Source organism: Schistocerca serialis, chromosome 3 (genome assembly GCF_023864345.2).
Source record: "Schistocerca serialis cubense isolate TAMUIC-IGC-003099 chromosome 3, iqSchSeri2.2, whole genome shotgun sequence".
Classification (NCBI taxonomy): domain Eukaryota; kingdom Metazoa; phylum Arthropoda; class Insecta; order Orthoptera; family Acrididae; genus Schistocerca; species Schistocerca serialis.
The window spans coordinates 259,337,473-259,352,138 of NC_064640.1; the positions used below are offsets into that span (position 1 = coordinate 259,337,473).

The 14,666-nt window shown below is 38.8% G+C and overlaps 1 protein-coding gene across 3 annotated transcripts in view; it reads right to left on the reverse strand.

Annotated features, from left to right (window-relative positions):
* Positions 1-7,201: 7,201 nt before the first annotated feature.
* LOC126471583 (serine proteinase stubble) overlaps positions 7,202-14,666 on the reverse strand; it is a 231,583-nt gene continuing 224,118 nt past the window's right edge. For all 3 annotated transcript variants that reach the window (XM_050099816.1, XM_050099815.1, XM_050099813.1), the window contains one exon: positions 7,202-8,161. In XM_050099816.1, coding sequence (XP_049955773.1) covers positions 8,000-8,161 — 162 coding nt within the window. In that variant the 3' untranslated portion in view covers positions 7,202-7,999. The remainder of the gene's footprint in view (positions 8,162-14,666) is intronic.

Sequence of the window (14,666 nt, forward strand, 5' to 3'; positions counted from 1 at the left end):
GGAGCAAAGGATGTGTTGCAAGGTTAACTTCCATCTGTGTCGTTCAGAGCAACTGGTAGTGGATGGAAGGATACAGATTGCGGTGAAGCAGCTATTGAAATCAAGCATGTTATATACAGCTGCATTTGCGCTACTGCGTGGCACTCTATTCCCAGCCACAGTTTTTCATTGGCCATTTATACCGACTGACAGCTGGTTAGTTGTCATAGCAACAAGAAAAGCTGAGCAGTGATGCAGCGAGTTGGTGTATGGTGTGGCTGCTTTCACCGGAGGCCCTGCTTTGGATGGGATAGGATGAGCCTGTGATGACACTGTAGTAGGAAGTGCACCTGTGTCTTCCACAGGGATATGATCCCCATTGCAAGGTAACTGTGTGGACTTCATTGGCAAACTGAAATCATCAAACTGAGCAATTCTGATATGTTAGTCAGTTTCGATGTAGTGTCGTTGTTCACAAACGTTCCTCTTTCGGAATCATTGTTGCTCATTGGAAAAAGTTTCGATAAAGAGATTTCAGCTTTGTTTGAACATGTTTCGGCCTCGACATATTTTTTATTCAATAACGAATTTTATGAACAGACTGATGGTGTCGCCATGGGTAGTCCTCCATCGCCTTTGGTGGTAAACTTCTTTTATGGATGACTTTGAGGAGAAGGCGCTGGAATTTGCAAGCATGAAGCCCACAGTGTTTTGGAGGTATGTTGACGACACGTTTGTAGTGTGGCCCCATGGTGAAGACAAGTTGAAAGGATTTTTAGATTATCGGAACTCCATTCACAGACAAATTCAGTTCACGATAGAAATCGAAAAAGATGGATACCTTCCATTTTTGGATGTACTGGTACGGCGTAAAGATGATGGCGCCTTGGAACACGCGGTTTATTGAAATCCGACCCATACGGATTTATATTTATGCGCAAATGGCTGCCACCATCATTCACAGACGATGAATGTACTCAGAGCTCTAGTACACAGAGCATATGTCATTGCTGACGAGAACAGTCTGGAGGACGAGCTTTTACACCTGAGAAGAGTTTCTGAAGCCAACGGGTACTCACAACAGCAGAGACATAAGAAGAAAATCAGAAGAAGCCAAGGAAAGTTTTAAATCGATGGCTTTTCTGCCATACGTGGGAAGCCTATCGTAAAAATTGGACGGATCCTCAGTAAGCATGAAGTGAAAGTGACTTTTCGCCCTCCACCAAAGACAGCACCACTCCTGGATTCCGTTAAACATGATTTAGTGCTCCGGAAGCCTGGGGTTTACAAGATCCCCTGTGAGTGCGGCCGTTCATACATCGGACAGACGACACGTACCATCCAGGAGAGACGCACAGAGCACCGCAGGTACACCCGGCTCCTACAACCTAATAAATCTGCGGTGACCGAGCACTGTATTGACACTGGGCACTCTATGGTGTACGATAACGTCCAAATTTTAGCCTCGACTTCGTCCTTCTGGGACTCAGTAGTGAAGGAAGCAATTGAAATTCGCTTGGCAACGAATTTAATTGATAGAGATAGCGGCTTCAGCTTGGCTTGGACAAATCTTGGAATCCGGCAGTTACTGTAATAAAATCACATAGACATCACGACGGTGCAGCAAGCAGTGATACATCGATATCAACGTGTGGATCGACTGCACAGCCATATAGCTATTCCCATGCATATGCTATACAACTTTGCCGCCGATTAACGTCTCTGGCGCCTTGTGTATCTGTGGCTGCATGCGCAGTGGTGCGGTCCATGGCTTTAAAAGGACGGAGCAAGTGCTGGAGCGTCAGTAACCTCGTCTCACTCTGAATATGACTGGACAGCATACAGCCGAAATATTAGAAGAAGAAGTCAAATTTATGCAGCTGCACGCCCGAAATTTTATGGATCAGTATTTGTGCGGCGAAAATAGGAAGATGTACATACCATCCATGAGTTGCCAGGGTGTATGGGAGGGAATGTTTTGTCTGGAAGGGATTCAGCTATTTAGATGCAGGTGCTGTTGGAGGTTAGTGCATTTGATATGGACAGAGGTGTGGATCGAGCCATACGAGAAGTCGAGGTCAGCATCTGGGAAGGTAGCATACTGGGTTGAGTAGAATCAGGTAAAGCAGATGGGAGAGAAGGTGCTGACGTTGTGAAGCAATGAGAATAGGGTATCTTGGCCCTAAGTTCAGATCATGAAAGATATCGTCAATAAAGCTGAACCAGACAAAGGTTTTGGATTTTGGGATGCTTGGCTGATTTCCTGTTGACGTCCTATAAAAAAGGTGCAAGTTGGAGGTGCTGTGATTGTACCCATGGTGGTGTCAGATTTTTTTCTATGATTTCCCCTCGAAGGAGAAGTAATTCTGTGTCAGGATATGGTTGGTAAAGTGTATGAGGAATGAAGTAGTGGTGCAAAGGTCATTGGGAGAGATAGTGTTTGACAGCGGCAAGGCCATAGGAATGAGGGATGTTAATGTATAAGGAGGTGGCATCAACAGTGGTGACTAGGGATCCAGTAGATAAAGGGATAGGTAACATGGAGAGTGGTAAAGGAAGTGGTTAGTATCTTTGATGTGAGAGACTAGGTTTGGCAATTAGCTGAAAGTGTTGGTCGAGAAAAGGGATCCAGCAGATAAAGGAGCAGGAAACATGGAGAGTGGGGAAGGAAGTGGTTAGTTTCTTTGATGTGAGAGGCTGGATTCTGATCAATGGCTTGGAGGTGTTGATCGAAAAGAGTGGCAATTGGGTGACAAACAGGTGCTCCGCTGTGACTGAATCGTGGGGATGGTGAGAGGATTAGAGGTGTTCAAGTATATGGTGTGGGAAATCTGTTTGCAGGCTATCTTTGGGTGGTCTGCCTGTCTGCAAAGGCCCTCCCACATGAGACCTCCAGTATACTGAGTAAGGGCATTCCATGGCACCCTTCTAAGTTAAACTTTTTATGGGCTATCTAGAAGAAACCTTCCTAGTCTTCCAAATCCCTTATCTGGTTCTGGTTCATTGCTGATCTCTTCATAACCTGGACTCAGAGTCAAGACACTCTTTCCTTGTTCCTTCACAACCACAATACCTTTCCTCCATTGTTCTTTACCTAGCCCTTATCAACCCAATTTGCCATCTTCCTGGGTGTTATCCACCACATCTCTTATGCTTCCATCCACACCCCTTTCCATATTAAACGCACTAACCATCAACAGCACACGCAATTAGCAGCTGTCATCCATTCCACACAAAAAAGTCCTTTCCATACACACTTGTCACCTGTGGATTACGTGTCTGCAGTGAAACAAATTCTCTTTCCCAGCATGTTCAACATCCCACAATGGCCTTCACAGACAGGCACTATCCTCTGAACCTAGTACACAAATAGATTTCCAAAGCCATTTCCTCACACATCCCCAAACCTGCCACCACAAAGGACCATGCCCCTTTTCGCACAGTGTCACCCTAGACTCCAACAACTGAACCATATCCTTCACCAGAGCTTTGGCTATCTATCATCATGTTCTGAAACGAGGGACATCTCTACCCCTCCTAAAGTGGTGTTCCATTGTCCACTTAACCTACACTACATCCTAGTCCATCCCTATGCCACTCCCATTCACAACCCCTTGCCACAGGGATCATATCCCCGTGGGAGACCCAGGTGCAAGGCCTGCCCAATACACTCATCTAGTACTTCTAGTTCAAGTACTGTCACAGGCTTATCCTATCCTTTCAGAGGCAGAGCCACCTGTGAAATGACCTATGTCACTCTGTTGCAGCCACTGCACAGCTTTTTTTATCGGTAATGAAACAAACCAGCGGTCCATCAGAATGAATTGCCATCGCAGAACTGTAACCAAGAACAAAGATGACAATCCGTTGGTCCGACATGCAGTTGAGCACAAGCTCAATGTCAATGGCTACATCTCAATCTGGGTCACCTGGATCATTCCCTCCACCACTAGCGTTTCTAAACTACACACATTGGAGATATCTTTGCAATGAATACTTCGCTGCTGAGCCCTCCTGACCTGAATCATGATTAACGCACTGCCCCCACATCCTCCACCCAACAGTTTCCCCTTCCTCTGTCCTATAACTACCACCCAATACACGTCTCCACATCACCTTCATCATGTGCCACTCCCCACAGGATTGCCCTATGTAGGGGCGCACAGGTGTGTGTGTGTGTTTTGTTTCGTCTTTGTATTTGCACTCTAGCTCGAGAAGTTATTTGCACACTAGCTCGAGAAGTAATTCATTTAGAAAATTAGCAAGTTTTCTCCCTTTTTTGTGTGTGACTGTCAAAAACTCAATGTTTCTGTTTTTTGTTGAATGGTCCCCGTTGCTCCTAAAGTATTTACATTCTACTAGATCTTTGCTACTATAACTGTAGATGATCTCTTTCATATGGACACCTTCCCTAAAATAAATCTGACTATGTGTTGTGTGCTGCTACGTGTTTGAAAAATTATTGTGGTAATGCTGATAAAAATAATTTTTAAGGATAGACAGAACACACTTAATTTTTTTCAAAAGGCAGTACTCTAAAAAAATTTTGGAGCTTTTGCATTACATTAAGGCGTCTGAAATCGGCTTTCTGGTGGATATATAGAATATATTCTTTTTATGCCTTCATATATGCGAACAACCAACAACTACACATGACTGAACACTCAACAAAAATATACAGGTTACAGCACCTCAAACGTGCTCCACAAATATTGCGGAAATGTGCGGTTTTCACAGAATGATTGGTAGTCAGGAGCACGTATTGTTAGCCAATCAACAGATTTAGTAATACTTAGAAAGCGTATTTTTGGAGCAAACATACTCTTTTGTAAATAGAACAATATCTGTTAACATATAACACATAAGCACACTGTAAGCAAACATAACAACATCGTCTCTAGCGACTACGCATGTTGAGTGGCACGAACTAATGTCAGCGTGGAAACTTTTCAGAATACGATACCTCATAAACGACTCGCACAAGAATTCTGCAACAAACACCACTGACATTCTAATACAGCCTACCTTTAGTTTGTTTGTGTCAATAGGCAACGTTCAATTTAAAAAGGTTCCATTTAAAAAGGTGTATGTTTTTGCACAAGAAATACACTTGATAAGTACCATTACAGTCTGTGGATTGGCTAACAATACGAGCACCTGACTACTAATCCATTCTGTGAAAACCGCACAGCAATAGCACTTTCCATTTCCGCAATATTTGCAGTGCAAATTTTAGGTGAATCACTCTCCATGTGTCAAGTACGTTTTCTCATCATTATCAACAAGGATACTGTGTAAGTGACTGTATAAGGAATCTTAGTAATAATATGGTTTATGTGTACATTATCTTCAAAGCTGCAGATGTTCAATCAACATTTAATAATGACCTAGTACTCTCTTTTTATTCTGCTGGTTCAGCAGGATGCTTTTATGATCAAAACTGCACACATATCACCCAAATAGAACTCAAACATCTCAATTACTTGGATTTTATATGTTAAATAAAGGAGTTACGAAAATTCTGGAAAGGATTAGATTTGTCTTCATAAGATGATTATTAGATTAGTCACTCAAACTAGATTTTTAGTGATATAAGCAAATATCAACCTAAAATGTAACTATGGCAATAAGTTTCTTGAAATAAAGGCTATATGTGTTTAGTCAGAGTAAAAGAGATCAATATGAACCCAGTCATGTCATATATACTCCTATTTAGTATTTAGGTACATATAAACCTTCTGAAGAAACTCCATCACCAGCAGAGAAGCCTTTAGAATAATGAAGAGAATTTTCAGGGCTATTTGGAATGTCAGAAAATTTCAATAATTCACATTACAGTTCATTCAATTAGAATGGTGAGTATACTGAACCTTTATAGCTATGGGTCTACTATTTGCAAATCACTACCTTTTAAATAGTACTAGGTAACTGCCAGAAAATAAATATGTCCATGGCAACAATCAAAGATATAATATCATATAATTCAATTCTAAGCAGCGTCATGTCAAATAAGAGTTTCACACAGTGCAGTTATGATATTCGGTAAATTATCTAACTATATAAAGCACTGAAGAAATAATTCTCTTTAAAAATAAACTTAAAATGTTACTGTTAGAGCACATCTTTTATTTAGTTTCTTGAACTTTTGCTTGTAGCATTTGTAATTTAAGCTCATATTCTGTAAATTGTCTACTGTAAACCTGTAATATAATGTTAACAAACTGAAATTTGAATTTTCTGTAGTTCCCTCCCATCCACCCCCCCCCTCACCCTCTCTCTGTCTTCGTGTTTCTTAAAACTGTCTTATCATGTACGAAATGTATTAATAAACGATGTTACAGATCAAAATCGCTGAATAAATGATGCTGCAAGGGAAGCTGTGTAATACAGTTCTGTGGCTATACAAAATTCAAACTGACTGGTTCTCTTTGTTCAAAGCATAATTTGATTTCAAGAAGGCACTATTTGTGAATTCCATGTGAAATTCATCCACAAGGAACTGAATTTAACATAGCTATTGTGCTGGAGAGGAATTGTGCCTGTAGTCACACTGAATATAGTGGTTTGGCATGACACATGCCTGGAACATCCTCAGGCCTTGTATTGGTAGCTGCTCTTGACATCATGGATTTCAATTGATATCTGCTATAGAAAGTAGTGTGTAGTCACGTATCAACCTCATCAGTTACAGAAATAATTACTTATAAATAATTGCACAACTATTCCTTCTCACAAATGGCATATCATAAGTATATATAATGACTCGTTAAATATAGGTTATGGATTTGTGATTTTAGCAAAATAGATTTCAGGTTTTTCATAAGTATTTCTGAAAACATCTTTTGGAGTTGTCAGTCAACTGCTGTGTCCCCTACAGTTGAAACATTCAAATTAAATGTAGATTGTACCCTGAATAGGAAATGTGCCATTGTGATTTCACTGAGTATTTTTTGGAAAGTAGCTTGCAATTTCATTCACTAAAATAAATATATTACTATTAATGATTTAATTAGGTAGGTAACTGTATCCATATTTGTGAAGAATGTAAACTTTTACTTCAGGAAAATGTGAAGTGTAACTGCAAAAATTAATAATGCTAGTTTTTGAAACAAGAAAATTATTTTTGTGTAGTCAAATTTCAGACTGTAATTTTAATTTCACAAATATCCTTATGATAAACGAATTTACAAAGAATGCATGGTCAAACTAATATGATGGGAACTCTGACACCTATTCAATCACACTTCTGCAATATCATCATATTTAGACAACAATTAGCTGCATGTGAGAAGGGAATTTTACATAGATTTGCATTTTTTATTACACTCAGAATAATCAAAATTGAACATTTTCTAAATTTTAATTTTAATGTACTTGACAACTGTGAGAATTCCAGCATTATTTTTTGGTGTCTACTGAGAGAGATTAAATTACTTTATATGCTGGATACATATAACAACTCCTTTGTGCATTGTACATTGTCACAATCAATCATTAGTCTTGATGTTCCCATCATGTGGGCTCATATACTTTACATTCATTTAAGAGGGTAAAGCTGCCCATAAGTACTGCTTGATACAACAGTGCTATGTTTTGGAGGTGAATGATACACCCAAGTCTCCCATTATAATTTACTCACACATACAAAAATAACATTAACATACAAAAAGAACTAAAGTTCAGTAGAAAATAAAATAAATTATATAAAAAATTAAATACTGTCCTGTGCAACCACACATAATTTACTAAAGTACACATATCACAATGACAGTTATGTTTGTCTGTCTTGTCCTGTTTGACATGTCATATATTTGTGTATTATTTTAGTGGACATTTCTTGTGTGCAGTTTATTTTATGGCACATCTCCACTAAAGTATCACAGCTGTAAGCCACACTCACATTCTCGATTCGGAAACCCTTTAGTTGTGTCTGCAGATTAAACAGTTTTCTGAGTCCACATGAAGTCACAGTTTCATTATAAATCACAGATCCACTGGCAACAACACAAACAACTGCATATTAGAACTGCAATATTTGATTGATCCATTCCCTGAACTCTGATATACGTGTGTAAACACCTGGTTGATTGGGCTCTGCACATCCAATTCCCCAAGAAATAACACCAGCCAGCAGCCATCGCTTATCTTCTCGTTGAATCACCATTGGGCCACCTGAATCACCCTGAAACACATAATTCTTTGTTTAATCTGTAAGTTTCAAAGCCGCTATCATGGCACCCTGTAAAAAATTACTTTCGAAATGACTCTTAGGCAGGATCATTGCAGGCACAGAACAGAGTGCCCCACACAAAACAAGTTTGTTATTAGATTTATAGCTATACAACGTACAAAGCTGGAACAACACTCAATTTTTTCACTAAGTATTACGCTATGTTTTAAGTTTGCTCTTATTCACCACAGCAAATTTCTAAGACGATATTTAGCAAGTTTACATAAATGCATATCCTGAAGACAGCCACCTTTTAGTTATGCTGGAACACTTTCATCATGTAATTTATGTGAATATATTACTGAAGCATAGTGCTCAGAATAAAATATATACTGTGTGCTCCAGGAAACTGCACGGTATTTTTAACCTCTGAGTGCGAAGCATTGTAGGCTAAAAACACAAAATATTTGGATCACTAATTGCTGAAGATATTTTGTCTGGCAAAGTTCTAGTAAAGGGTCTCTTACTACTCATCAAGTGTACTCGCTGGCTTTACTAGAATGACAGGAAAAGAAACTGCACTATAAACTTATTTTCGGTGCAGGCTACATGGGATAAGGCAGCTGTTGGTTTGTCTCCTTGATTATAGCAAAAAAGAAATCAAAATACAACATACATGTGTTGTGTTCCAACTTTGACGTAACCTGAGTACTGTCTAGTGGTGAAATAATAAAAAGCTCGTGACATTAATATGATGTTTAGTAACAAGCAGGTGGGTAGATACTGCTGATGTGTCGAATTTTTTGTTTCATACTGCTGCTGTGGAAATCCACACATCACAACTGTCTGCCCACCTACATAAAAATAAACTCAATGTCAATATTGCAAGTATAAGCATTCTATATATCCAAAAGAAATGCAAAAAACTAAACATCCTTGAAATATTGCAAATATAAAAACACTAAAGAAAACAAACTGGGTCCACCCTAAATGACAAAAGAGACAACTTACACACACACACACACACACACACACACACACACACACACACACACAAACTGCCACCACCATTCTCCTCATATTACCAAGAATTAGTTTGTTAGTTACTTGCATGTTCCCAAGATCTAAATGAGTACTTCACTAACCTAACCCAAACCCAATAGATCCACCAAGAAATGAACAGTTTATACCTCATGTCAACTTGAGAGTATATACATCTGTCTATATTGGTAAAAGCATATCTATGTGCATATATTGTTTAAATCATAACCATGGATTACATCAACCATTACTTAGTTATAGCATGTTAGAGATGTAATCTTACCACCTAAATATCTATCATACCCAAACCTATGCCCTTCTTTTCTTATTCTTTTTAACCCACTTTCTCTCAGCCCTGCTCTCCAGCATATAGATCTATACTCTCTCTCTTTCTCCCCTCACTATCAACGTAACTTAATAATAAGAAGTAAATTATTGTTTGTTTATAAATTATGCCATTGTTTGCAACACAAAATAAGTAAATTATTGTTTATTTATAAATTATGCTATTGTTCGCAACACAATTTATATGTCACCCTCATTACTTAAACGTGTACAAAGTACTAAGCTACATAAACTTGACAGAAAAGATTCTATGACCACTGGAGATATTTAAAATGACATATTTTTGATCTATGCAACGAAAGATTGATTCTAGAACCAATCTTTGCTCCCTTGAATATCTGCAAAGTGTGATGGTGTATGTGATGTATCATGACAGGAAAAGGAACATGTGACTATTGAAGGTATTTTTATTTTTGCTTTCATATTTTTCTTTTCGTTCAACCTCTTACTCAAATGCCTCCACAAACTTATGAGTCATGTACTGAAACAGTGTTTTTTTCTCTACTAGACAGAGATACAGATTACTCAAAAGTCGTAACAGGACACATATACGCCATATTATCCACATAAATCCACATGATGACAGAGTTTAACTCTATGAAACGAGTTGTTGAAATTAATAAAAAGTGAATGTCAACAGTAAACTTGATGTTTCATTCGATATCAGTAACAGTCATGGTAAAGAATAAGTAAAAAGTTTCGCATTTAAAGTTAATCTGACCTGCAGGATATTCGCAGTTGTTTTCGAAGATAAAAAGGCCTCAGAGAAACTTGCAATGGAGACTGAGTGCACACACTTCAGTAGAATTTTCACGGAAAATAATGTAATTCCAAATTATGTCAAGACTGGCATCAAAAAGGACACAAAAACCACAAAGAAAATATTGGAAAACATGTGGAAGCTATTGGGGAAGAACGAACTGAAAATACTTCACATGAAAACACGAACGATCAATGCACAGCTTTATAATGCGGAGCTACTGTTGGGCAAGTTGCTTCGTTGACTAGATTATCAATATATTACTGAAACAGAAAGTACACTGAATCCATTGTGCGTAAAATGAAGAACACACCTACAAAAAAATAGTTAATTTTATCAATCAACAGTTACCTCCCAAGCCGAATGAAAACAGCTGAAAGAAAGGTTCCTCACATCTTTTCTCAATAATACCAACACAATATTCACTGCTGAGGAAAGGATTAAAACACAACATTCAAACTCCATTGGAACAAAAGAAATGAGGGAAACTCATCATCAGTATTACACAGATTTCAGTCATCACCCTTGACAAGCAAAATGAGAGAGCTCTAACTTGCCACAAAATCAGAAAAATTATAGAGATTAAGTAGATCATAAGACCGCTCTCTGCTTGTAAGAAAAGGAAGAACCACTCACAGGTAACGTAAAGACTAAAATAAATGTAAATAATATAACAATAGTAAAACCTGAAAAGGGCAATACAAAGGTAATCATGAGCAGTCCAATATACATAGAGAAAACTTTAGACTTCATCCAAGGCAACAATATAATAGAAATACCTAAGGACCCAACAGCCAGAATCCAAAAGGAGACTAAATACAATTCAAATGACTTAAACTTCCTACACGCCATGCAAGAAACAAAAAAACATTGTAGCAATAAACCCTCAGAGCACCCTCTGCACTTGTCACAACCAAGAATACACAAAAATGGAATCCCTATCAGAACTGTATGAATAATCCAACCTTCAAACTCAATAAAAAACTCATGAAAATTCTTAAAGAAGATTGCACATTTGACAATAAAAGAACAATTAGAAACACAAAAGAGTTACACAATATGTCAACAATATAAAACTTCCAAATGGGGAAACTTTCCCCATTTGATACACAAAACGTACGTTCCTCTGTACCAGTAGATCCTACACTGTAGGTTATTAAGGCCAACCTAGAAGAACACAAAAAATCTCTTTCCACATGCACGCACGCACACACACACACACACACACACACACACACACACACACACACACATCACTGGACTAACAGACCTAATAGACTCACACTCTAACATACCTATTTGAAATGCAACAATAAAGTATTCAAGCAAAGAAATGGCCTGGCAGTTGGATAAAACATATCTGGATTACTAATTCTAATATTTATAAACACCTTGAAAGACAATATTACAACCACTATACCCTCAAAAACTTTATTTACGAATATGGATATGTAGGTGATACTAACACTTTAATTAATGGCACAAAAAATGATATCAATGAGTTAAACCAATAGTTTAGCAACATCTATGAAAGTATAAGCTTCACAGTTGACTAGCAAGTAGATGCTGGCATATACTTTATAGAGTTGATGATGAGAATAATGTAGACTAGACACGAATTAAAAACTTATCAGAAACCTACCATGACACACAACACACTAACATTTGAGGTTACACTCATCGGGTATTAGACGTACCCGGGAGAGGGGGAGTGGAGGGGTACACTGGGGGCCGAATCGCACAATAACCCTGGGTTTGGTGTATGGCGGTGGTGAGGTTGGTGGACTGCTGTGGACTGTTGTGGGGTTGTGAACCACTGAAGGCTATGACGGGTGAAGCCTCTCCGTCGTTTCTAGGTCCCCAGTCTAATACACACAAGCACACACACACTAAAATTCATAACACCTCTTTTCTCTCCACAGCCCACGAAAGTGCAGCATTCCAGGATATTGTGAACAGAGAAGTCCAACTATCACTCCCTGAAGTTAAATGCAAGTAAGAAACGGAAATAATGAAACAAGCACCCACTGCAAATGGGTATAGCAGCTGCACAGTTGACACACTGTCACATAATATAAGGCTAACACAATCACAGCAAAAAAAACACACACACACACACAAAATAACACCTTCTACACTATCCAATTCCTGGGTATTAGTTCATATTAGATTGCCAATGGCTTTGAATTCAAAGGCCTAAACTTTTCTTTCACCACTGACAAAAAGATTGAGCAGAAATTACCTCATAGCAGCAAAACAAGAAACCCACTATATCATACAGATGTGCGCAGAATTGAATGTTTGGAGTGTGACTGTTTCTTCATGTCAGACAGGCTGGTCGTTTGAGATTAGATTGAAGGAACACATGACAACATACAGAAACAAAACTATCGCACATCAGCAGTAGTCAGCCACCTTCATGAAGCTAACCTCCATGTTAAAAGCACAAGTCTCAGCATTCTACATCTGCAACCTAAAGACAAAAAACTGGCCATCCCTGAATCACTAAAAATATACAAATAGCAAAGAAAATAATCTTAGACGATCATAAGAGAGAAAAATGATCATGTAGGCAAGGTTCTGTGTTGTTCAGGAATCAGACCCATTTCTCAGAGTTGCCGCAAGATCTAAGGTTTCTTGAGGCCCACTAAGGATCCTGTGAATGCTCTCCACGCTGTAGGTGTTCACGAACTTCGGTGCGAATGTAGCGAAGCCTATGTTGGTGAAACCAGGAGACCCATTAGCGCTCGCGTTTCGGAGCGTGAATGTTAAATGCGCCTGGGGCAGAACAACGACATAGCTGTAGCAGGACAACACCAGTAATGTGGCTGTACTATCAGTTTTGAAGAACCTACTCTGCAGCTATGGACGCAGCAACAGAAAATAAAGAGGCTAATGAAATAATTAAATGCCCTAACAACAAGAAGAGGGAGGATGGCTACAAGTTATGGTACCTTACAGCCTCCACACCATAACAACCTCTTCAAACTGTCCAATGACATTTCAGCTATGTGACGTCCGTAGCCACCAGATAACCGAAAATGACAGTATATAGCAGTGAACTGTGCTGAAGAGGATCGCAGCAAGTCGGTTGAAATGTCGGCAATTTAGCTGTTCCAGTAGTTTACCATTACATGGCCCAATACCCAAAATTATTTTATCAAAACACGATATTATTTAAAACAGTCTACTCTCAGTCAACGCTATTAAATTTGTATGTCCATGCACACACACACATACACACACACACACACACACACACACACACACACACACACACACACACACACACACACCGTCTCTCTCTCTCTCTCTCTCTATCTATCTATCTGTCTATCTACCAATGTAATACAATAATAGTGAGTAAATTATTGTTTATGTATAAATTATGCCACTGTTGAAAATTATTACACTTAATGTTTCTAAAATGTCGTCCTCATTACTTAAATATGTATTTAATACTAAGCTATGTACAACTGATAAGAAAGAATCTATGACGACTGGAAAAATTTAAAGTTACATTTCTGTTCATCTACGTAACCAGAAATCTTTACAATGATTTCATATTTGCTCTAAAATAGTGTTTTGTTGTGCTGTATGTTCTTTGCACGAATTAAATTCTAGACTACATCTTTGCTCCCTTCAGAATTTTCAAAGTGTGATGGTGTACGAGGTCTGTTCAAAAAATTCCGGAACTTTATCCACAAAACTTTCTACACTTCACTTTTACTTATTGTGCGTGGTCTTCTTCGAAATACTCTACTCCATAATTGATACACCGCTCCCAACGCCGTTTCCACTTTCGGAAGCAGTCTTGGTACGCCTCTTGCTGGACCGTGTGAAGCGCCGTCTGTGGGTGTTCTTTCATCTCGTCTATCGTCGTAAATCTTCATCCTTTTAACGGGTTTTTCAACTTTGGAAAAAAAGGCCCGCAGAGGCTAGGTCTTAAGCGCTTGGAGAATGAGGCAGCACAGTGATTTCGTTTTTTGCTCAATAGTCACGTACCAACAGGGATGAATGTGCAGGAGGATTATCGTGATGGAAGGGCCATGAATTGTCTCGTTACATTTCGCGCCGTTTCCTTCTCATATTCTCATGCAGGTGTCGCAACACGTCGCGATAGTACCATCGATTAACAGTTTGTCTCTGTGGCACGGATTCGTGATGAAATAATGTTTCAAAGACCAAGAAAACCATCAGCATGGCTTTAACATTTGACCTGACCTGCTGAGCTTTTGTTGTTCTTGGAGAACCTTCCCCGACCCATTGTGAAGACTGAAGCTTGGTCTCGTTGGTCTCAACATCATAACTGTAGAACCACGTCACATCACAAGTTATGATTCTCCTAAGGAACATCTCGTTTTCATTTGG